Source organism: Nerophis ophidion, linkage group LG04, assembly GCF_033978795.1.
Source record: "Nerophis ophidion isolate RoL-2023_Sa linkage group LG04, RoL_Noph_v1.0, whole genome shotgun sequence".
Classification (NCBI taxonomy): Eukaryota; Metazoa; Chordata; class Actinopteri; order Syngnathiformes; family Syngnathidae; genus Nerophis; species Nerophis ophidion.
Window position 1 is genome coordinate 10,944,680 of NC_084614.1, and position 25,044 is coordinate 10,969,723.

General features: G+C 40.0%; 1 protein-coding gene across 1 annotated transcript in view; it reads left to right on the forward strand.

The window, feature by feature from the left end:
• The first annotated feature begins 1,161 nt into the window (after positions 1 to 1,161).
• Positions 1,162 to 25,044, forward strand: part of LOC133550900 (oligophrenin-1-like) — a 62,291-nt gene continuing 38,408 nt past the window's right edge. The window contains exons 1-6 of the mRNA XM_061897030.1: positions 1,162 to 1,852; positions 11,681 to 11,776; positions 13,446 to 13,507; positions 13,858 to 13,929; positions 21,534 to 21,635; positions 21,715 to 21,825. Of these exons, the coding sequence (XP_061753014.1) occupies positions 1,699 to 1,852; positions 11,681 to 11,776; positions 13,446 to 13,507; positions 13,858 to 13,929; positions 21,534 to 21,635; positions 21,715 to 21,825 (597 nt within the window). The 5' untranslated portion in view covers positions 1,162 to 1,698. The remainder of the gene's footprint in view (positions 1,853 to 11,680; positions 11,777 to 13,445; positions 13,508 to 13,857; positions 13,930 to 21,533; positions 21,636 to 21,714; positions 21,826 to 25,044) is intronic.

The window sequence follows — 25,044 nt, forward strand, 5'->3', positions numbered from 1 at the left end:
TTAAATTCAATATTGAATATTAAAATATAAGCTGCAAAGAACATTGCATACAAAAATAAACACATTTTCAAACTAAAGATATTTTGCCATATTGCATAATGTTTACCCCAAGAGAATTATTCATTGCTACAAAAATGTTTAATTTTTTTCCTGACTTTTAGCAAGACCATGAATGTTACATTAGTAACATTAAAAACATCACATGTTTTCTGTTGCACATTTCAACATTTGTGAAAAGATGGCGGAAATAAGCATAGCTGAGTCTGCTGAGTCAGTGTGATTTTCTCTGTCAGAAAGCCACAAGTGAAAGAAAAGCACATCACCAACATCTTTTTCTAAAAAACATATTTATAATGTTTCCTGTTTGTGTCCGAATAGTACTTGTCCATGAATTGGTAACATCTATCTATTCCCCTCTTTTCTAGAACGAATAACGTTGCATGAGGAAAAATTGGAAATCACGATTCCCCTGAGCGATGTTTGTTCTATAAAATGTTTAGTAATGATTGAATTGAATTCTTAATACTGCAATCTATACGTAAAGGTGCATCTCAAATGAATGTTGTGCAGAAGTTATTTGCTTTTATGAATTTGGTTTGAACTATGAGACCAATTAAAGGCTCTGGGAAATTGTACCGTTTCATTTTTGATTAGAGCACAAACCAGTTTTATTATATTGTTGAAGTGTTTGACCATGTTAACATTTTGTGACACGCATGCGGCGGGTCATATTAGTAGTAAGCTATAATTACCACAACTGTGAAGATTTTAAGAAATATATTTTTGAAGTGTTTCACTTTGTTTGTAGTGAACTAATTAAGTACTAAAATTAATTGACAGACTGCACCTGTAAGTTACTTTTTTAAAATTTTACTATGAAATTAGATTCATTTTTTTTATAACTGTTTCCTGTTTTAGTTCTAGAGTTGTTTCCGGTTTGCCATCTGGTAGCGTTGAATTCGGTAACCCGTTTTGTATTAAATAATGACCAAACTGAAAATAAATATATGTTGTCGTACAGACAATTGGTATAAATATTACATTTATTCGTCAAAAATATAAAAGTGAGAAATGTGATGCCGCTTGCGTTAGTTTGGTGCTGGCTCCACTCCCGGATGGCAGCGGTCCCTTTAAGAAAATCATGGGTGTGTATAGATATATTTTTTGTGTTAGTTCTGGGCCTGCCGGTCGCGTTCCATTTAGCGTTTTCTTAGGCTCCTTGCCAACATGCGTGGCATTACGAAACAAATTACACACTACCGCGAAAATTCAACCTAATTTAGTTTATCTTTACACTTCAACGGGCATGAGAAACACTTTGAGTATACGATAGAAAAGAGAAGGCAAAATAGGTCGCGTGATAATGCGAACCCTTTCGGAATGGGACGTGGCCCAAGAAAAATATTCGCCACTCTTATTGGTAGGTCCATCACAACACGGGAAAAGTGGCAAAGCCGATAAACATTTGCGTAATTAAAAATCGAGAAAAAAAACAGACAGTCACGGAAAAGGAAGGGTTGGAGCCACACAATCTACCTGTTTTTTTTTATTTTTGGTCAGTTTTGTAAGTGACCGGCGGCCATTGCAGGCTCCCACGGGCAACATGGTTGTCCAAGCTGGGCGGCAATGAGCGGCGTGTAGCACTTGAACATCAGCGGCTGTGTGCGAACCGAACTCGGTCTCTCTTTTGTCCTCAAGATGGGGCATCCTCCTCTGGAGTTCAGCGACTGCTACTCGGACAGTCCTGACTTCAGAGAGACGCTCAAGTGCTATGAAGTGGAGCTGGAGAGAACTCGGAAATTCCTAAAGGAGCTGATAAAGGATGGAAACAGTGTGATCAATGCAATAAAAGGTAAGCTTGCACGATGGACCTTTTTTTGTGGCATATTTCATGCTGCTAAATTGTGCAAGATGAGTTTGGGCTGGTGGGAAAGACACTTTTAGGGAGGTGCTTGTGCTGAGCAAACACTCTTAATATATTTATAATAAAAATAATATTAATAGTGCACACATGTTGCTCCCCCTGCCTGAATGGGTCAAGACAGTGTGGCAATGTTGCAAATTTAATGTCAAATCAAATCAAATCAAATGTTTATTGGATTCAGCACTATACAGTGTACATCCACGCGTAAACTACTGACTAAACTTCTACCAAGTGTGGATTCAGGCCGGGTGGCCTATTTCAAGTTCCAGGTAACCCTACTTATTATATTTTATAAATAGTAAAACAAGTTGTGGTTGTAGTTTAGTCAGTAGTTCTGTTGTGGATGTACACTGTGTAGTGATGAATCCAATAAACATTTGATTTGATTTGACATAAATTTGCAAATTGCGCCCATTGGTATTGTGCTTACAACACCAGCACACTAGTTGTTTGGTTTGCCAAGATACCATTCTGCTGCCCTGGTAAACAAACACAGTCATTGTTGGTGTTACACACTTGTGAGGTTCCAGTGTGCACTACTCGGCAAAGCGCAATGTCTTGTTGTTTATTGCACCGACACATCCACTAAAGTCATTTTGTTGGAGATTAAGGATGAGCGATATGGCCTAAAATCTATATCGCGATATAAGTTACATATACAGTATACAGTCGCGATCAAAAGTTTACTTACACTTGTGAAGAACATAATGTCATGGCTGTCTTGAGTTTACAATAATTTCTACAACTCTTATTTTTTTAGTGATATAGTGATTGGAGCACATGCTTGTTGGTCACAAAAAGCATTCATGAAAATTTGGTTCTTTCCATCCATTTTCTACCGCTTATTCCCTTTCGGGGTCGCGGGGGTTTGGTTCTTTAATGAATTTATTATGGGTTTACTGAAAATGTGACCAAATCTGCTGGGTCAAAAGTATACAGTACATACAGCAATGTTAATATTTGGTTACGTGTCCCTTGGCGTTCCCTCCGGGTATTCCGGCTTCCTCCCACTTCCAAACACATGCACCTGGGGATAGGTTGATTGGCAACACTAAATTGGCCCTAGTGTGTGAATGTGAATGTTGTCTGTCTGTCTGTGTTGGCCCTGTAATGAGGTGGCGACTTGTCCAGGGTGTACTCCACCTCCCGCCAGATTGTAGCTGAGATAGGCACCAGCGCCCCCCACGGCCCTAAAGGGAATAAGCGGTAGAAAATGGATGGATGTCCCTTGGCAAGTTTCACTGTAATAAGGTGCTTTTGGTAGCCATCCACAAGCTTCTGTCAAGCTTCTGGTTGAATTTTTGACCACTCAGTTCAGCTAAGTGTGTTGGTTTTCTGACATGGACTTGTTTCTTCTTCATTGTCCACACATTTAAGTCAGGACTTTGGGAAAGCCATTCTAAAACCTTAATTTAGCCATTTCTTGACCACTTTTGACGTGTGTTTGTGGTCACTGTCCTGTTGGAACACCCAACTGTGCCCAAGACCCAACCTCCGGGCTGATGAATTTAAGTTGTCTTGAAGAATTTGGAGGTAACCCTCCTTTTTAATTGTCCCATTTACTCTCTGTACTTGCTGGATTTTGTGGCCAAACAGCTCAGATTTTGTGGCCAAACAGCTCAATTTTTGTTTCATCTGACATAACATGGACAAAGATAAGACCTTCTGGAGGAAAGTTCTGTGGTCAGATGAAACAAAAATTTAGCCGTTTGGCCACAATACCCAGCAATATGTTTAATCGTACGAACACCAGACCTACCGTCAAGCATGGTGGTGGTAGTATTATGCTCTGGGCCTGTTTTTCTGCCAATGGAACTGGTGCTTTCAATGGGACAATGAAAAAGGAGGACTACCTCCAAATTCTTCAGGACAACCTAAAATCATCAGCCCGGAGGTTGAATCTTGGGCGCAGTTGGGTGTTCCAACAGGACAATGACCTCAAACACACATCAAAAGTGGTCAAGGAATGGCTAAATCAGGTTATAATAAAGGTTTTACAATGGCTTTCCCAAAGTCCTGACTTAAATGTGTGGACAATGTTGTAGAAACAAGTCCATGTCAGAAAACTAACACATTTAGTTGAATTGCACCAATTTTGTCAAGAGGAGTGGTCAAAAATTCAACCAGAAGCTTGTCAGAAGCTTGTGGATAGCTACCAAAAGTGCCTTATTGCAGTGAAACTTGCCAAGGGACATGTAACCAAATGTTAACATTGCTGTATGTTTAATTTTGAACCAGCAGATTTGGTCACATTTTCAGTAGACCCATAATAAATGCATAAAAGAACCAAACTTCATGAATGTTTTTTGTGACCAACAAGTATGTGCTCCAATCACTTTATCACAAAAAATAAAAGTTGTAGAAATTATTGTAAACTCAAGACAGCCATGACATCATGTTCTTTTCCTGGTGTATGTAAACTTTTGATCACGACTGTTTATCACGATACAGCAGCGATATTTAACTAATTGTTTTGGGGTCTAATTTCCAGAAAGCTAAGGACCGGGATGACTGGCCTTCTCCCTTCACTATGAGTCATATTTCGGAGAACCAGCGTCCTCTGCAGTAGACTTTTGATATGGTTCATTTTTGTTGATTTTTGTCAGAGTTACAGGAGCGCTGTTTTTAAGGACTTTCCACCAAAAAGCTAGTCAAGCTCATCTCTATGACAGCACTCAAGTGTTTTAAGAATCTTCTGCAAAAAAGTGAGTTTATCAACTTTTTTTAACTGAACTGGGCCACCAGTTGAATAGCCCAAATGATGAAAAAGAGAGGACCTAAAATGGAACTTTGAGGAGCACCACAAGTATAATTAAAGAAGTTGAACAAATGACTATTGACTGCATTAGAAGTAAACAAATTACAGCAACTCAATAGCTACTTAGATTACATTTCGAAAAAAGTGTAACAGCCAAAAAGGAGAGGACTCAAAGGGCTGCCTCGAGAAACGCCTCAGTTATGTAAATCACAAGTTTGGTGTTTGCTGCAAAAATGTTTGTCTCCTAAGTAAGGGTGTAATGGTACACAAAAATTTCGGTTCGGTACGTACCTCAGTTTAGAGGTCACGGTTCGGTTAATTTTCGGTACAGTAAGAAAACAACAAAATATAAATTTTTTGGTCATTTATTTACCAAATTTGTAAACAATGGCATTATCCTTTTAACATAGGGAACACTATAATAATGCTGCCCACGTTAATTCACAATAAACTGCCTCAAGCCTTAGATTAAATAAAATGACAAAACTTTTCTTCTACATACAAAAAGTGCAACATTAAACAGTTTCAAGTCAACTCATCATGCTTTTTTTTTATCACAGCATTGGGGAAGCCTGTAGTCGATTTTTATTATGTAAAAGTTACATTTTTTGTCAACATTTGATAGCAGGGACCCTGCCATTCAAAACTAGGCTGCTGCATTACTAATGATTAATGTAACTATTGCTGAAAAAATAGTACAATAGTAATCGGAGAGACTATTCATCCCTAAACACCATGGAGTTCAAGTGAAATAACAGACAGACAGGGCTTTGTTGTCCCTAACACGCACACGCACACGCACACGCACATGCACACGCACACACACACACACACACACACACACACACACACACACACACACACACACACACACACACACACACACACACACACACACACAGCAAAATGAGCTAGCGAGGTGAGCTGCAGTTTCTAGAACGTCAACGGGCTCATAGTGATGTTACTAGTAGAGTTTATTATAATTTGGGGAGAGTACGCTACTTTATGCTCACTTGCTCGACGCTGAAGCATTGACTCCATGCGCTCTGAATACGCACTGCTGATTGGCTGTTATCGCTTACCTTGTAATGTAACCAATCAGATGGTTGTGTGGGTGGAACAATGCTGGGTGCTGAGACAGAGGCAGAAGAAGCAAAGCAGCTTGCTAAGACTTTATCTTAGAAACTTGTTCGGTACACCCCCGTACCGAACCGAAACCCCCGTACCGAAACAGTTCAATACAAATACATGTACCGTTACACCCTTACTCTTAAATTTTAAACTGAACTCGAAGACATTTGGCCCCCGCCAGGTCCGACGAATAGCCCTGCAATTAGGGCTGGGCGATATGGCCTTTTATTAATATCTTGATATTTTTAGGCCAAATCACGATACACGATACATATCTCTATATTTTGCCTTACCCTTGAATTAACACTTGATGCATATAATCACACCAGTATGATGATTATGTGTTTAAATTAAAACATTCTTGTTCATACTGCATTAATATATGCTCATTTTAAACTTTCACGCAGAGAGGGAAATCACAACTAAGTCAATTTACCAAAACTGTATTCATTAAGCAGTGGCACAGACATTCATGTCATTTCCAAACAGAAAATGCAATAGTGTCAGAGACATTTTAAAACAATCGATAAGTGACGTTTTGTGAATGATGTCACCAAGATGACTTATCAAAACAACACTAAAATAAAGTGTACTTTTTGTACAGTATGCCACTACAATAGTTAAAAACAAACAAAGTGCACTTTTTGTGCATGATGTCACACAAGATAGAGTATTTCAGTAACTGTCAAATAAAAATGAGCTGCATAATAGGTTCCTGTGGACGTTATCTCCTTCTGTTTTTGACGTTTTTTTTTTTTCTTTATACGGTGTTGATCTGGAAATAGTTGCTTCGGCATTTTGTTGGTGGGGCACCGGCCGGAGATGTTGACATGCAGAGTTTCAAGCACTCTTCCTTCTCTAGTGGGTGACTTTTCAGTGGTGCTACTTTTTGTATCAACGTTTTTGCCGCAATAATGTTGAACATATTCCCGCTTGAAGCTAAACCATCGCCGGACGATGGATTCCGTGCTGTTTTTCTTGGTAATTAATTATTTCTCCATTTGTTACCAGATTCGCACCTTGTCTCTCTCGTATTAGCACCAACACCTCGCCGTTAGCATCACAGCTAACATTACCATGTCACTACCTCTCTGCTCCACAGGAGCGTGTGACGTTGCACAAGTGACGTGTGTAAGAAGGTGCGCTTGGTTTACGTCTGTGAGAAGGATAGACAAAAAAGAGTGGAAAACGCATGCAATGTAATGCCCGCAGCTAAAAGCAACTGCGTGAGAATGTATACTCGAATATCACGATATAGTCATTTTCTATATCGCACAGAGACAAACCCGCGATAAATCGAGTACCGTATTTTTCGGATTATAGGTAGCTCCGGAGTATACGTCGCACTGGCCGAAAATACATAATAAAGAAAGAAAAAAACATATATACGTCACACTGGAGTATAAGTCGCATTTTTGGGGGACATTTATTTGATAAAATCCAACACCAAGAATAGACATTTGAAAGGCAATTTAAAATAAATAAATAAAGAATAGTGAACAACAGGCTGCATAAGTGTACGTTATATGACGCATAAATAACCAACTGAGAAGGTGCCTGGTATGTTAACGTAACATATTATGGTAAGGGTCATTCAAATAACTATAACATATACATGTAGAACGGGCTATAGGTTTACCAAACAATCTGTCACACCTAATCAATAAATCCGATGAAATCTTATTCCTCCATGTTGCTTTTAAACAACTCTGCCAACTTCAAAGGTATGCGCCGCTTCCTCTTGTCGTTTTCTGCTGCATATTTCACTACGTCCAGCCTGTAATCTGCAGTACATGATTTCCTTTTCGGTCCAATTTTTGTTCAGCCCTTCTCAGTTTTTATAAGTAACCGCCAACGATGAAATGATCCATTTTAATAGCTACTGCAGTAGCATATAGCAGTTAGCATTCCATGACCCACAATGCACTTCTGTCATGACCCTCCCCCGCCAAATTCTTATTGGCTGATGTGTGTGTGACGATTGCTGACATTTTTTTTGTCTCTTCCGCGAATGAGATAAATAATATTATTTGCTATTGTGTAATCTGCAGTACATGATTTCTTTTTCGGTGCCATTTTTGTTCAGCCCTTCCCAGTTTTTATAAGTTACCGCCAACGATGAAATGAACCATTTTAATAGCTACGGCAGTAGCATATAGCAGTTAGCATTCCATGACCCACAATGCACTTCTGCCATGACCCTCCCCCACAGAATTCTTATTGGTTGACGTGTATGTGACGATTGCTGACGTGTGTGTGATGATTGCTGACATTTTCCTCGTCTCTTCCGCGAATGAGATAAATAATATTATTTGATATTTTACGGTAAAGTGTTAATAATTTCACACATAAATCGCTCTGGAGTATACGTCGCACCCCCGGCCAAACAATAAAAAAAACTGTGATTTATAGTCCGAAAAATACGGTACTTAAATATAATGCATTTGGTGACGTGATGGTGCTGGAAATTTTTTTTGGTGCCGTTCCACCTGAAGAAAACATGCAAATGTCCACAGTCCTTGATGATATGCGGCTGCATGTCAAGTAACGGTTGTGGGGAGATGGCTGTCATTACATCTTCAAAAAATGGACTAGTTACATTACATTACATTGACACTTTTACTATTTCATCAATCAATAATATGTTTGGGGGTGATGCCATTATTTTTCAAGATGATAATGCATCTTGTCATGAAGAAAAACCGTAAAAACTTTCCTTTAAGAAAGATACATAAGGTCAATGTCATGATATTCAAATAGTTCTGTGTTCTGTCAATGTCTGCAACCCAATGCCACTGAGCATGCGCGCACATTGTATAAAGTTAAAATACCACTGATAGTCACACACACACACGGTGTGGTGAAATTACCCTCTGCATTTGACCCATCACCTTGTTCCACCCCCTGAGAGGTGAGGAGAGCAGTTAGCAGCAGTGGTGGCTGAGGTAATGAGTTTCATTTTTATAGTCTTTGGTATGACTCGGCCAGGGTTTGAACTCACGCCCTACTGATCTGAGGGCGGAACCTCTGACCACAAAGCCACTGAGCAGGTATAAACGCAAAAATGTCAACCATCACAAATATTTGCTTCGAACGAACAAAAGCAACTGCCTCGTGTTCAAATAAGTAGTGATATTAAATTATGTTTCCTCCACTGTATCTTCTGACCCGCAAGCATGTAGACAATTACAGCGTGAGGAAGTTTACATTGTTTATTAACGGACAGGAAGCATTTAGACAAGATGAGCATGAGAAAGTTCACATTGACGCAAACAATGGTAGCTTACATTTTTAAATTGTATTATTGATTTCAGTGAAAACAAACAAACTTCAACAGCAAACATGACGTTATGGCGTAATTTAATAGACCCCACTATTGACTTATGCTTTTTGTGGCTTTTTTTTGAGGAAGGAGCCAAATTTGACAGAACACCGGCTTTCAATCCAGTTGAAAATTTGTGGTGGAAATTACAGAAAAAGGTCCATGACAAGACTCCAAAATGCAAAGCTGATCTGACAACAGCAATCAGACAGAGTTGGAGCGAGATTGATTAAGAGTCCATCAGAGAATGAAAGCTGTTATAAAGGCCAAAGGTGGTGTAACAAAGTACTAGTGGAACGTTGTCTTGACGTTGTCGTGTTTTTTTAATTTAGTTTTTCATGATTCCATAATTTCGTCCTCAGATTTGCGTGATTAATTTCCATCCATCCATCCATTTCTACCGCTTATTCCCTTTTTGGTTCGCGGGGGATGCTGGTGCCTATCTCAGCTACAATCGGGCGGAAGGTGGGGTACACCCTGGACAAGTCGCCACCTCATCACAGGGCTAACACAGATAGACAGACAACATTCACACTCACATTCACATACTAGGGCCAATTTAGTGTTGCCATTCACCCTATCCCCAGGTGCACTTCTTTGGTAGTGGGAGGAAGCCAGAGTACCCGGAGGGAACCCACGCATTCACGAGGAGGACATGCAAACTCCACACAGAAAGATCCCGAGCCCGGGATTAAACCCAGGACTACTCAGGACCTTCGTATTGTGAGGCAGAAGCACTATCCCCTCTGCCACCGTGAAGCCCGTGATTAATTTCATTAAATTAATTTTTAATTTAATAATGTGCTACTATTTTGATGTAAAAATAAAACTGTTCTAATATTTCTTTATGCCAGGAAGTTACATTTTGGAATGCCTGTTACTTGCTTTTTTGGGGGGATAACATTTAACGGAAAAAAAAAAACCTCCCAAGTTTGGTGACTCCCTCATTTTCGTTAAGGTTGTACTTACTAGTTTACTGTAACATGGTTCTATCTACACAAAATGTAAAAAGCACTTATTGTTTTGTTGTTAAGCTACTTTACATTAGTTTTAGGCGATGTTACACATTTGGCTATCAATACAATACAAAGTAGTTACAGAGGCAGCATTGAGCATACCACAGCTGATACTGATACCTAAAAGTTTCGAGATCTTTGAATGAATCAGTTTTTTATCACAGTTATAATTAGACAAAAACACAGGATGGCGGTGATACATATCGATTAAATATTTACATTATTTCCTACTATTGGTGAACATTTTTTGAAATGTATTATTTGTTTTAATTAGTTTTAATTTGATTTAAATTATTTGATTTTGAACAGGGGACGGCATAGCTCGGTTGGTAGAGTGGCCGTGTCAGCAACTTGAAAGTTACAAGTTCGATTCCGCTTCCGCCATCCTAGTTACTGCCGTTGTGTCCTTGGGCAAGACACTTTACCCACCTGCTCCCAGTGGCACCCACGCTGGTTTAAATGTAACTTACATATTGGGTTTCACTATGTAAAGTGCTTTGAGTCACTAGAGAAAAGTGTGATGTAAATATAATTCACTTCACATTTTGTTTTCAAAGTAGTCTTGCGTCCAGGAGGGACTTATTTGTACACAATAACAAACAAAAAAACGGTTTTGTGATAGAAAAGATATCGATCTAATCGCTGTAGTATCAACTGTCGATATTTGTATCGATCCGGCCACCTCTGTTAACATTCATAAGCTCTAGATTTGCGGTTAGCCTGATTTATTGTATCTTCCTACAGTGTGTAGTGTAGCATGTTTAGCCATTCCTCGCACCTCCAGGGATAACAATACTTGTAAGAAACATAGTTTATTTTCTGCCATGGAGGCGAAATGAAGTTATTTAGAGGTGGCTTTGCACTATGGAGAGACGTTAGCTGCTAGGAGGATACTATGTTGCGTTGAAGATGCCTTTGTTTACGTTTTCGCTGTCAACTTTGTGGGCCACAGCCAGAATGTGTCAGTAACATGCATTATCACGATATAACGAAAGCATTTGAAGCTCTATCGTCGGCCAAATTCATAATATTTACACTGTGTATCTTGTATTGTACAACCCTGAAAAAGATCTCAAGCTGCACATTTTTCTTGCGAGTAAAACAAAGGGTTACAAGTTGGAAGATTCAGGAGATGATTTCAAAATGCCACTGGATCCATGAGCCAAGTACCATGTCTTACAGTATTGATTTAACAGACCCCCGTTCGTTCAGATAATGAAAGCCAGACATAGCTGGGATAATGCACGGCCATGTATTGGCTGCTGCACTGACTTTCCTTCTAGTGGAGAAATAAAAAAGCAACATGCAGCCAAAGGGGCACAAATGCCAAGTATATTCAATCCAAACCTGTGCTAAGTCTTTCATTGTAATGTGCATCTACACAAACACTCCATCTGGCATTTTTCAAATGCCCCTCAACGTCTCCAACAAGTACTGACAGCAAAGTGTTGACAATGCCTTCGATGAAATCAAAAGCATTCCCTCATGTTGTGGACAATAACAACTGCAGTCATTTGTGTGTTTTATAGGTTATTCTGTGGCAGTACAGAAGTTCTCCCAAACCCTCAGCCTGTTCCAGTTCGACATCATAGGCGAGTCCCTGACAGATGATGAGATTAACATTGGTAAGTGGAAAACACAAAGTCATGATGTGGACAAATCTCAAAGCATGATCCTGCATAAATTTACCACAATCAAATAAGATCCAGTGCAAGAGTTGGATACACAATGTGCCAAACAATAGACTTTTGTTTGATTTGTTTGTTTGAAGGTTGAACAATATATGTATTATTGTGGTAGGAACTGGCAACAGTGTTTCCCACAGAACTGCAATACATTAGTACTTCAACTTGCAGTATGAGCTTAATTGGGTTTGAGACAGAGCTCTTAACTCAAAACACTTATATCTCAAATTAATGTTGCCCATTGGAATTAATTTGAATACCATTAATTGGTGCTTGGCCCGCCAAAACAGCAACATTTTAATATGTAACATGCATTTTAAAGAAAAAACTACTTTTAGATAAGCAATAATGCAATTTGTATGTTATGAAGTAAAGTGTTACTAATGTACAGCATTTACCTTGTAGAGCAGACTTTTACAATATCTCTTTCCAGCTGCTTCACCATCAACAGCTTTTCCATATTTCCAAGGATGAATGTCAGCTATTTGGATACTATTTGCTTGTAACTCACATCTCTGCTCGTAACTTAAAGCATAAAAATTAGCAGAGACACAGCTCTTATCTCAAAACACTCAGATATGGTTTGTTGGCATGGAAATGTACAACATTACCTAGAGCAGGGGTAGGGAACCTGTGGCTCTTTTGATGACTGCATCTGGCTCTCAGATAAATCTTAGCTGACATTGCTTAACATGATAAGTAATGAATAATTCCGCTGGTAATCACAGTGTTAAAAATAACGTTCAAATTATAAAACATTCTCATCCCTTTTAATCCAACCATCCGTTTTCTATCGCACCTGTTCAAGATGTCGCATACATGGTAAGAAGTATTATATTTATTATTGGTTAACTTTAGAATAACAATTTTATTAAAAAGAATAAGGGACTTAGTATACTCTAAAAATGCTGGTCTTACTTAAAAATGCACACATTTAGTTGTATTCAGTGTTAAAAAATATTAAATGGCTCTCACGGAAATACATTTTGAAATATTTGGCTTTCATGGCTCTCTCAGCCAAAAAGGTTCCCGACCCCTGACCTAGAGATAGTGTGACTCAATCCGCTCTGAGTGTTGCTTGAGTGCTTGGTTGCCCGCCAATTTTCTGAGCCGGCTGAGTCTGCAACCCAACGTGATTTCAGATCTCATTAAGATATCAAATATGGCACTGTTATGTTTTACATGAATTGATACCCGGTAGTACAGACAAAATTTGATCGTGGCCTTTACTGGCCTATAACAGTATAGAATCCGGTGCCCACCCTATTCGAAGTGGACCGCCACAAATAAATTAATATATGGAAAAGACTGTAAAACTGCGCTGTTAGTCTGATATTTTGACACTGTCCTGTATCTAAATATTGTAACCAGAATATTGGAAACGTTTTCAGTATGATGCAGTACAGTTCTTCAGGTAACACCTCTCTGACATTTCAGTCAAAACTGAGCATTGGTCATGATTTTTTGATACAGTGTTTAGCAGATTTATGCATGTGATCAGTATGATGCAAGGTGAAGGCAATTGTACTTTATGTTTTCAAGTATTCATTAAAGGTGCTTTTGCAGAGTTTTGTTATTATTTCTCCTCTGTGAACTTTTGTCTCCTCAGCTCAGTCCTTCCAAGAGTTCGCGGGACTCCTACAGGAAGTGGAGCATGACAGGGTGATGCTGGTGGGTTATCGACTTCCTCCACGTGTCCTATTTGAGCTTTAGGAGATATTACGAAAAGCACATTTTTATTAGACACAGCCTTGAGTCTGATAAACTTACTTTCAAACTGAATGTGTGCAATCATGCGTCATGCTGTGGTATTTATGTGATGGGTTGCAACTAGATGCAGATCCGGTTTGACTGGGTTGTCCAGGACTTGTAAACATGATGTTACCTGTTTAACAGTGCTAAAAGAAATGCATAATTCCTGGGAAACACTTGTTTGTACTCCTATTGCGACAACTTTATTAAAGAAATGTTTATATTTGGAATGGAACTGTAACATAAGCTCTCCTTGTTTGTTTGTTTAGGTTCAGAATGCTTCAGATCTACTCATCAAACCTTTAGAGAAGTTCAAAAAGGAGCAAATAGGATTAACAAAAGTAAGTGTTTCTATGGCTGTGTCACATTTGACTTCATGTCAAATGCATGTACAGCGTACAATACTGACTATAGACAGGATGTCATGAGCTACTTCTGCTTTATTTATTATGAAGACGAGCGTGCAGCATGAGGAACAAAACTGACATTTCCCCATTTTCCATTTGATGTTTGAAGACAATTTGCTATGACTTTCCTATAACTGATATTTTTTTGGTACTCAGTGTAGTACAAAAATAAAATAATACAGAAAATGTATTGACTAATAATTAATTTGTTAAAAATAATGACTCATTAATAATAACATATTACACTAATTAGTTTTGTCAAGTTTTGTTGAAATAGCTTTGCATATACCCACCTACATTAGACATGTTTTAACAAGGGCTGGAAAGATAATTCAATACATTTGATAAAAAAAGCTCTAAGTGAAACATCTGTTGCTTCAAATAATTGTTTAATGAGTGTAACTACCGGTAATTCGAATTGAAAAAAATACGGAACGCAAGGAGTGCCCGGAACTTTAAATACACGTACATGGTTTCCTAACGGCTGCTATAATAGAGCGCACATGAGAGCAGTGTTGTGTGGGTGCTGTGGTCTGTGTTGTGACAAACAGCGTAACGTTTTTTTTTATAAAAGTGCAATTTTAATTTTGCATTTGTGGGCAGCACAGTGGAAGAGGCGTTAGTGCGTTTGCCTCACAATACGAAGGTCCTGAGTAGTCCTGGGTTCAATCCCAGGCTCGGGATCTTTGTGTGGAGTTTGCATGTCCTCCCCGTGACTGCGTGGGTTCCTTTCGGGTACTCTGGCTTCCTCCCACTTCCAAAGACGTGCACCTGGGGATAGGTTGATTAGCAACACTAAATTGGCCCTAGTGTGTGAATGTGAGTGTGAATGTTGTCTGTCTATCTGTGAAAGTGTGACTGCGACCAACTGAGAACAGCACTCCGGCAGCAACCAGCTGGAACAGATTGCCTAAATAGGTATATGCGTAATTGCTTCAAGGCCCCCGCCCCAAATTCAACAGACGCCTCCTGGGGGTCTACCTGGGTTGTCTGGGAAATGGTGCTAAAAATTGTTAAGCTAGTCAGGGTCAAAACGAGTGACCTGGGGTCTTGCAAAAATCCTTCTATAGGAAAACTGCGGACCTCTGTCAAACACCACATCAGTGGGGATGCCATGTATCCGAAACATGTGGGACGGCGTGGCACATTGGTAGAGTGGCCGTGCGCAACCCGAGGGTCCCTGGTTCAATCCCCACCTAGTACCAACCTCGTCCCGTCTGTTGTGTCCTGAGCAAGACGCTTCACCCTTGCTCCTGATGGGTGCTGGTTAGCGCCCTGCATGGCAGCTCCCTCCATCAGTGCTTGAATGTGTGTGTGAATGGGTAAATGTGGAAGTAGTGTCAAAGCGCTTTGAGTACTTTGAAGGTAGAAAAGCGCTATACAAGAACAACCCATTTATCATTTATTTATTTAACACTAATACTTGGTACTGGGTGACAGACGATTTTGGATCCATACGCCCAGTCCAGGAAGTTCTATTAGACAATCTGGATGCGCGCTCTCAAATCGTACACGGCAGAAGTGTTACAAAAGTCACGTGTAAAAAGACAGACAATAGAGGGATCCTGCTCCTCGCGGCTCGTACATAGTAGGGTTGCGAATCTTTGGGTGTCCCACGATTCGATTCAATATCGATTCTTGGGGTCGCGATTCGATTATAAATCGATTTTTTCGATTGAACATGATTCTCGATTCAAAAACAATATTTTTCCGATTCAAAACGATTCTGTATTCATTCAATACATATGATTTCAGCAGGATCTACCCCAGTCTGCTGACATGCTAGCAGAGTAGAAGATTTAAAAAAATATATATTTTATAATTGTAAAGGACAATGTTTTATCAACTGATTGCAATAATGTAAATTAGTTTTAACTATTAAACAAACCAAAAATATGACTTATTTTATCTTTGGGAAAATATTGGACACAGTGTGTTGTCAAGCTTATGAGATGCGATGCAAGTGTAAGCCACTGTGACACTATTGTTCTCTTAATTTTTTTATTTTTACAATGATAATGTCAATGAGGGATTTTTAATCACTGCTATGCTGAAATTATAACTAATATTGATACTGTTGTTGATAATCACTTTTGTTTCACTACTTTCGGTTTGTTCTGTGTCGTGTTTGTGTTTCCTTTCAATTGCTCTGTTTATTGCAGTTCTGAGCGTTGCTGGGTCAGGTTTGGTTTTGGAATTGGATTGCATTGTTATGGTACTAATGTGTATTGTTTTGTTGGATTGATTAAAAAAAAATATATATAAAAAAAATCTATTGAAAAAAAAAGACAATCGATTCTGAATCGCACAACGTGAGAATCCCGATTCGCATTCAGATCGATTTTTTTCCCACACCCATAGTAGATAGGCATGCACAGATTGTATTACACGTGTGCGCTTATGAAGCCGCACGCACTAATAGTATTACACACTCACAAATCTGGATGCACGAGCTCAAATCTTACACGGAAGAAATGTTGCAAAAGTCACGTGTCATTAGACAGCCTATCGAGGGTTTTTTTCTAATTAGGGACAGACAGACAACACAACTTAAAACACATGTACAGTACGCGGATCTAAAATACACACACTCAGATTGATTAGCAGACACTCAAATTAGTACACTCACACTCGAATTGGATTACACGCGCAACGAATGAGATACACATTTGCAAATAATTTTGCTACAATAATGCTTTCATAGAAATGAATCATGTATTTTGCAGATATATTAATCAATCATCCATCCATCCATTTTCTAGCTTGTCCCTTTTGGGGTCGCGGAGGCTCGCTGGAGCCTACCTTAGCTGCATTCGGGCGGTAGGCGGGGTACAACCTTGACGAGTTTCCACCTCATCGCAGGGCCAACACAGATAGACAGACATCATTCACACTCACATTCACAAACTAGGGCCAATTTAGTGTTGCCAATCAACTTATCCCCAGGTGCATGTTTTGGGTGGTGGAATGAAGCCTGAGTACCCGGAGGGAACCCACGCAGTCACGGGGAGAACATGCACACTCCACACAGAAAGATCCCGAGCCCGGGATTGAACTCAGGACTGCTCAGGACTTTCGTATTGTGAGGCACATTCACTAAGCCCTCTGCCACCGTGCTGCCCATTTAAATCAATCAATCACAGTTTATTTGTATAGCACCTTACAATATTATACAGGACAAACAAGTTAAAAACAAGTGAGAACAGAAATGAAATATGTTCATATAAAAACAGTACAGAGACTTGTATAAAACCCCCTATATCCATCCATCCATCTTCTTCCACTTATCTGAGGTCGGGTCGCAGGGGCAGCAGCCTAAGCAGGGAAGCCCAGACTTCCCTCTCCCCAGCCACTTCGTCCAGCTATTCCCGGGGAATCCCGATGCGTTCCCTGGCCAGCCGGGATACATAGTCTTCCCAACGTGTCCTGGGTGTTCCCCGTGGACTCCTACCGGTTGGAGGTGCCCTAAACACCTCCCTCGGGAGGGATTCGGGTGGCATCCTGACCAGATGCCTGAACCACCTCATCTGGCTCCTCTCGATGTGGAGGAGCAGCGGCTTTACTTTGAGTTCCTCCCGGATGACAGAGCTTCTCACCCTATCTCTAAGGGAGAGCCCCGCCACCCGGCGGAGGAAACTCATTTCGGCCGCTTGTACCCGTGATCTTATCCTTTCGGTCATGACCCAAAGCTCATGACCATAGGTGAGGATGGGAACGTAGATCGACCAGTAAATTGAGAGCTTTGCCTTCCGGCTCAGCTCATTCTTCACTACAACGGATCAATACAATGTCCGCATTACTGAACACACCACACTGATCCGCCTGTCGATCTCACGATCCACTCTTCCCTCACTTGTGAATAAGACTCCTAGGTACTTGAACTCCTCCACTTGGGGCAGGGTCTCCTCCCCAACCCGGAGATGGCACTCCACCCTTTTCCGGGAGAGAACCATGGACTCGGACTTGGAAGTGCTGATTCTCATTCCGGTCGCTTCACACTCGGCTGCGAACCGATCCAGTGAGAGCTGAAGATCCCGGCCAGATGAAGCAGTCAGGACCACATCATCTGCAAAAAGCAGAGACCTAATCCCACGGCCACCAAACCGGAACCCCTCAACGCCTTGACTTCCCCTAGAAATTCTGTCCATAAAAGTTATGAACAGAATGTGTGACAAAGGGCAGCCTTGGCGGAGTCCAACCCTCACTGGAAATGTGTCCGACTTACTGCCGGCAATGCGGACCAAGCTCTGACACTGATCGTACAGGGAGCGGACTGCCACAATAAGAGAGTCCGATACCCCATACTCTCTGAGCACTCCCCACAGGACTTCCCGAGGGACACGGTCGAATGCCTTCTCCAAGTCCACAAATCACATGTAGACTGGTTGGGCAAACTCCCATGCACCCTCAAGAACCCTGCCGAGAGTATAGAGCGGGTCCACAGTTCCACGACCAGGACAAAAACCACACTGTTCCTCCTGAATCTGAGGTTCGACTATCCGGCGTAGCCTCCTCTCCAGTACACTTGAATAAACCTTACCGGGAAGGCGGAGGAGTGTGATCCCACAATAGTTGGAACACACCCTCCGGTCCCCTTTCTTAAAGAGAGAGTAACCACCACCCCGCTCTGCCAATCCAGAGGAACCCCCCCCCCCCCCTCTCCCCCTCCCATCCCCCTATAATTAAATGTAAAAGCCAGTCTGAATAAGTAAGTTTTTAGTTGAGTTTTAAAAACTTTTAGCCCTGTGCTGGATTTAAACTCAGAAGAAAGAGAGTTCCATAACTTCAAAGCAAAAGCAGTAAAATCACGATCACATCATTTTAAAACATTTTTTCCTTTGTACTTCCAAAGGTGTGTGCAAGGATAAGTGAAGAGCCCTGGGTGGGCGTTAAACAGTTATAATATTGGCCAAGTATGTGTCAATTAAATAAGACATACAGAACAGTTTTATAAGAGTACACAATAAATACCACGGGACACGTCTCGTGGTAGTAGAATTAATCTGTTCCAGTTTCAAATTTTCACCCTCACAAAGCCTTTGTTACCTGTACAGGCAATGTTAAAAGACCCGTTTGACTTCTTATCTGTCATTCAATTGTAAAAATAAGTAAAAAATTGAAACTGTCCTTTAACTTTGACAAGTTAACAATGTGTGTAAGCATTGACAAACCACACAAGTCTATTTTACATATTTCCTTATATTTTTTCTTTTATTGTCTTTTTTCTCGTAAATCCGTTTTCTAAAAGCTGGTGAAAAAAACAATGATCCCAAGAAAAAGCGGATGAAACATTTGTTGCTTGCTGATGTTGGTCCAACCTAATATAATAGTCTTTTTGAGTTTCAGAGGCATATTTTGCTCAGTGTTTTAGTTAAATTCTAAATAGTACTTAAGAAGTTCCACTGTTTTTTTTTAGCAGGTCTTAACCTTAATTTGTAGTCCTGTCTTAAACCCAGTAATTAATTTTACCAGACTTTGGAATCCTTTCCCCTCCAGTGATTCCTTCTGCACTCGTATATTAAGGGTAATGAGGCATACCCCACCGTCGAAAGGAATGTACGCTTACTAGATCCTCTCAGGAAGACATTTTCATTAATATGATTAATCAAATTTGCTGACAAACAGTCCTCCCTATAGATGGCAACACAAACATACTAAACTGATATATTTCTGAAAGCGCGACTTGCGTTGGATTTAAGAAAGAGTGTCTTTGGAAATGATGAGTTATATTTGTTGATGCAGACAAATGGTTTTCACATAGTTAGGTATACAGTTTATGTATGATACCATTTTTAATACAGTACGAATATGTATTGCCTCCTATTGAGATGCAATGCTTCACTACACCTGAAAACTACATATTACTAGCATTAAAAAGTTTGAACATTTTAACGGAAAATGCCATAGAAATGAGAGTTTGATATACTTACTTATTTTGAGTAGTCAGTGTACAGCTTGCATGGACTTACTATCCACTGACACAGTCCACACACATATATTTTTTTCAAAAAAATGGCATCATAAGTGAGTACAAAAATAAGAGTCATTTTGTTTTACCTGCAGTCAAACATGGTTGCGGTAGGGTCACATTTTGGTTCTCCACGAGTGCTGCTGGCACTCGGAACCTGTGGTTCATCGAAGGAATTCTAACCAGCACTGTGATATTCTGAATCGGTATGATCCCTTCTGTAATTGGGACACATGTCAGTTTCCCTGCATGCTAACGATCCCACACACGATAAGATGACAAGTTGCTTGATAAAGAAGCTGTCCTCCAGACTTGTTAGCCCTTTAATTTTAACGAAGGTGGAAGAGTGCCAGTTCCACCAGTGATGTCCTCATGGAGGAGTGGAAGAGGATTCCATTCACAACCTGTGCAACTCTGATAAATTCCATGCCCAATTGGATTAAAGCAGTGCTAGATAACAATGTTGCTCACACTAAATATTCACACTTTGCTCACAATTTAGACATGTTCACTGTGAAGTGTACGCCCTTGTGTTGCGAGCTATTTATACAATAATGGCTGTGCGCTGATGTTGATTTTTCAGTGGATAGTAAATTTATACTGTAGGGATGTACTGTAACAATTACCAGTATTAAACAGTCACTTTAGGATTTCGCAGGCTTTTTTGTGATTGTTTTGTTGCCTGAAATGCTTGAATTTGGAGGAAAAAATTGCGACAAAAGTTTCAATGTTTTGAGTTTTTTTCCCCCAACATTTTGAACCAACGTGCGATTTTATGATTTTTTTTAAACAACGTTTAAAGTGTTCCTTTTACTCCAAAAAAATGGCAAAACACATTCCGTACTGATGTAGACAAGTGGCTGTAAAAACCCAGACTCAGAGCTTACTCTTAAATTTACTGAACTGACTTAATTAACACTAAATTGGCCCTAGTGTGTGAATGTGAGTGTGAATGTTGTCTGTCTATCTGTGTTGGCCCTGCGATGAGGTGGCGACTTGTCCAGGGTGTACCCCGCCTTCCGCCCGATTGTAGCTGAGATAGGCGCCAGTGCCCCCCGCGACCCCGAAAGGGAATAAGCGGTAGAAAATGGATGGATGGATGACTTAATTAATTATGATTAGTTAAAGTAATACTTAATTATAATTAAAAAGACACCACCAAGTGCTTCCTTATAGTCTTCTGTCTACTCCACAAGATGCAGACATTTTCAATATATGTTTTACGGTTGAAAAGTGTTAGTCCATCTTAAAAAATAACTTTTTAGCACATCTTGCAAAAGCGTGATAATAATAACCATGTTAATAGTGGTCACAATAACTTTGTTATCGTTACAGCCTTGCTATACTGCTATATATAAGCAGTACGCTGACTATTATTGTCCTTTGAAAAGATGGGACAAGCTGTAACAAATGGATGAATGGAATATGATTAATGCACTTTCTTGACATCCTGGGCATACAATTTAAAATAATGTCAATGAATGTAGCCACTGAAGTCCTGACTAATACATCAAATCAGTTTGTACAATCTTGACATGACATAAAATGTGATGTATTGTGTGCTGTGCAGGAGAAAAGGAAGAAATTTGAGAAGGAAAGTGAAAAATATTACTCCCAGTTGGACAAACACCTGAATCTTTCTGCCAAGAAGAAGGAGAGTCAACTTCAAGAGGTCAATGATGTTGTAGGAGTTATGGAGCACCACATGGCAGACTGCTTCATGCTGCTCCATTTGTCTTTTTCCACTATAGGCTGATGAAATCTTGTATAAGGAGCGAGTTAACTTCTATGAGTCCTCCGTGGAATATGTGTACCAGATCCATCAGGTCCAAGACAGGAAGAAGTTTGATGTGGTTGAGCCAGTAAGTCAACACACACTTGACACTAGCAGACATCTACACAAGGGCCACTGATCTTGTCAACAATTCGAGGCAACCGTGCCTTAAGGCTGGTACACACATAAATGCTTTCTAGATTTTTCTTTTTTATCTGGAACAGACCTCACACATGAAGATAAAAAAAATCAGGCATTGAGCATTTTAGTTTTTTTGTGTGTGATGTGCGATGATAATATCAACAGAGCACACTTCTAAATCCCTGCTCTACTTACTGCTAATGTTATCTTTCACAAATATCAGATTTTTGGATTTTTCTTCGCTGACAGCTAAATTATGGAATGGATTTGTCAAATAAATCAAACAATGTACTGAAATGATCTACTTTAAAAAAATCATTCAAACTCAAAAGTGTTTACCAAGTACAAGGAAGAAGAATCGTGACAAACATCCTGAACCTTGTCAAAGACGTATAGTCAGGTGCGGCTAATATATTTAAAAAAAATGTTTCTTCTAAAATTTTGTGCCCCACTTCATAGCACTGTCCTTTATACTCCTTTCCGGAAAATACAGTACATTGTTTTATATTGTTGTATGTAATTATAAAACTATTTATGTAACCACAGCATTTTTTTTTTCTTGTGTTCTCACAATCATAACCAACTAAAGGCAGATTCTCAAAATCACTCAATGCTGATTACATTTCCAGTCAAAAGTACAGGTTTTTAGTCAAAAGTACAGGTATCAGCAATGCAAGCCCAAAATTCACAGTATGGAAGATGAACAAGCATAGCAACCAACTGCCATAGCGATAACCAAAGGCATTATAATATAAGGCTGCAAATAACTATTTTGACAGTTGATTAATTGTTGCACCACTAATATAGACGAGAACATGGCGAACAATGGTCATCTTAAGACTATTTTTGTAAGAAAAGCCTCAAACCAAAAAAAAGAAAGAGAAAGACTGGACTTTCACGGAGAAGGCATAAACATGGACTTTATAATCTACTGAGCAAGATAGAAGTGAATCGCTATCGGCAAAATAACTGCAATGCTTCATGGAGTGATGACTTATTGTGATGTGTGATGATGTTTCATGAGTTTGCTTTCCCCACACACACAAAGAGTTTTGATCGTAAATATTGAAAATATTTAATATTTACGATTGTCTGCCCCGACTTGTTTTTGAACCTTAGGAATGTTTTGAGATAAGAGCTGTCTCTCAGCTAATTGTTATGCTTTAAGTTGTAGGCAAAAATGTGAGTTACAAGGGTGCTCGCCATTAGTTGGCATAGCAAATCTCACAGTGAGCCCCATAAGATCGGACCAAAACATCTGGTCTCAATTGCCAGCATTAGCTTATAACTAGAGATGGACATAACTTTGATTTCCGACCATTGGAATGAAAGGAGTGTTAAGGACAGCATTGTGAAGTAGAAGTGGATAATATTTATTGAAATAAAGGAATAAATTGTCAATTAATGACCGAGCGTGTCGCCAACTTGGCGAAGCAATTCCAGTGTATCAGTGCGAGTCTGCAGCATACTGAAGCAGAATGAGTCTACCGCCAACCAAGTATGTTAAAATAATATTTTAATGGACATTTTTCAATAAAAAATTGGAGAAGCTGTTGATTGTGTGTTCGACAGAGAAGTAGCTGTTAGGAGATTATTATTGCATTACTTTGTAAAACTACTGTAATTGTTTGTAAAAACATTTTATTTGACTGATTTTGGTACATTTGTTATTTAAAATTTTATTTTTTCCTTGTTACATGTTTCATGTTACATGTTAAAATTGTGCTGTTTTGTGGGGGTAAGCACCAATTTAATTTATTTCGATTCCTTTTAATTGGAGACATTGGTTTGAGATACAAATATTTCAGACCATAAGACAATCATATAAGACATCAGATAATCAAGCGTTTGCAGTCTTTGTTCAGAAGGGGAAAAATCGAGACAAAAAAACAGCCTGACTGTCTTTATGGGTGTACCCCAATTTATTTATTATGATTAATAATTTCTCCAATAATTTTTTTGCATTCAATGCTTCCGTTTTATAGGAAGCTGTTCTGTTCAGCAATATTTCAAGAGGGTGCAAAAAGTGATGCTTGAATGAGTTGAGTTCAAAGAACCTTGAGTCTTCACCTCAAGATGATGAGCGAAAACAAAAACAGGGTTTCCCCTATATGTATCTGATCGTGACTCGGCGCCACGGCTAAATTGAAGCTGCAAGATCGTAAAAATGTTTTACGTGGAAACAAATTAATGTATTGTATTAATTGAAATGTAGCCTATATAATTTATGCACGATTGATTAGCAATGCACGAAAATGTGGCCACTGAAAAACTTTGACGAACCGTAAGCAAGACGCAGTAAGACGAGCTTCCGCCAGCACGCCCGCTTTGCCGTACCTTCGCTCCAGCGGCTGGTGGCTTGGGCAATGAGGTGGCGGCTCTTCAGCAGTGGGACACGCACAGCCACGCTTTGCACTCATGCCTGATCCACCCAGCCCTTAAAGCCATTCCTTGTCCTGAAGTTATGGATCTGACTTGCTGACTTCTCTTACCTGCGGCCTTGTCTTAATATGTATTGCCAGATATACAGCAGTGATGATTGCTAAAGACTGCAAGGGAAAGTCAGCCTTCCCTAAAATATAAAAAAAGTGATCCGTCCATCCATCCATCCATCTTCTTCCGTTTATCCGAGGTCAGGTCGCGGGGACAGCAGCCTAAGCAGGGAAGCCTAGACTTCCCTCTCCCCAGCCACTTCGTCCAGCTCTTCCCGGGGGATTCCGAGGCATTCACAGGCCAGCCGGGAGACATAGACTTCTCAATGTGTCCTGGGTCTTCTCCGTGGCCTCTTACCGTTTGAACGTGCCCTATACACCTGCCGAGGGAGGCGTTCTGGTGGCATCCTGACCAGATGCCTGAACCACCTCATCTGGCTCCTCTCGATGTGGAGGAGCAGTGGCTTTACCTTGAGCTCGTCCCGGATGGCAGAGCTTCCTACCCTATCTAAATTGATCGCCTTGCCTTCCGGCTCAGCTCCTTCTTCACCACAACGGATCGATACAGAGTCCGCATTACTGAATACGCCGCACTGATCCGCCTGTCGATCTCACGATCCACTCTTCCCTCACTCGTGAACAAGACTCCGAAGTACTTGAACTCCTTTTCTTGGGGTAGGGTCTCCTCCCCAACCTGGAGATGGCACTCCACCCTCTTCCAGGCGAGAACCATG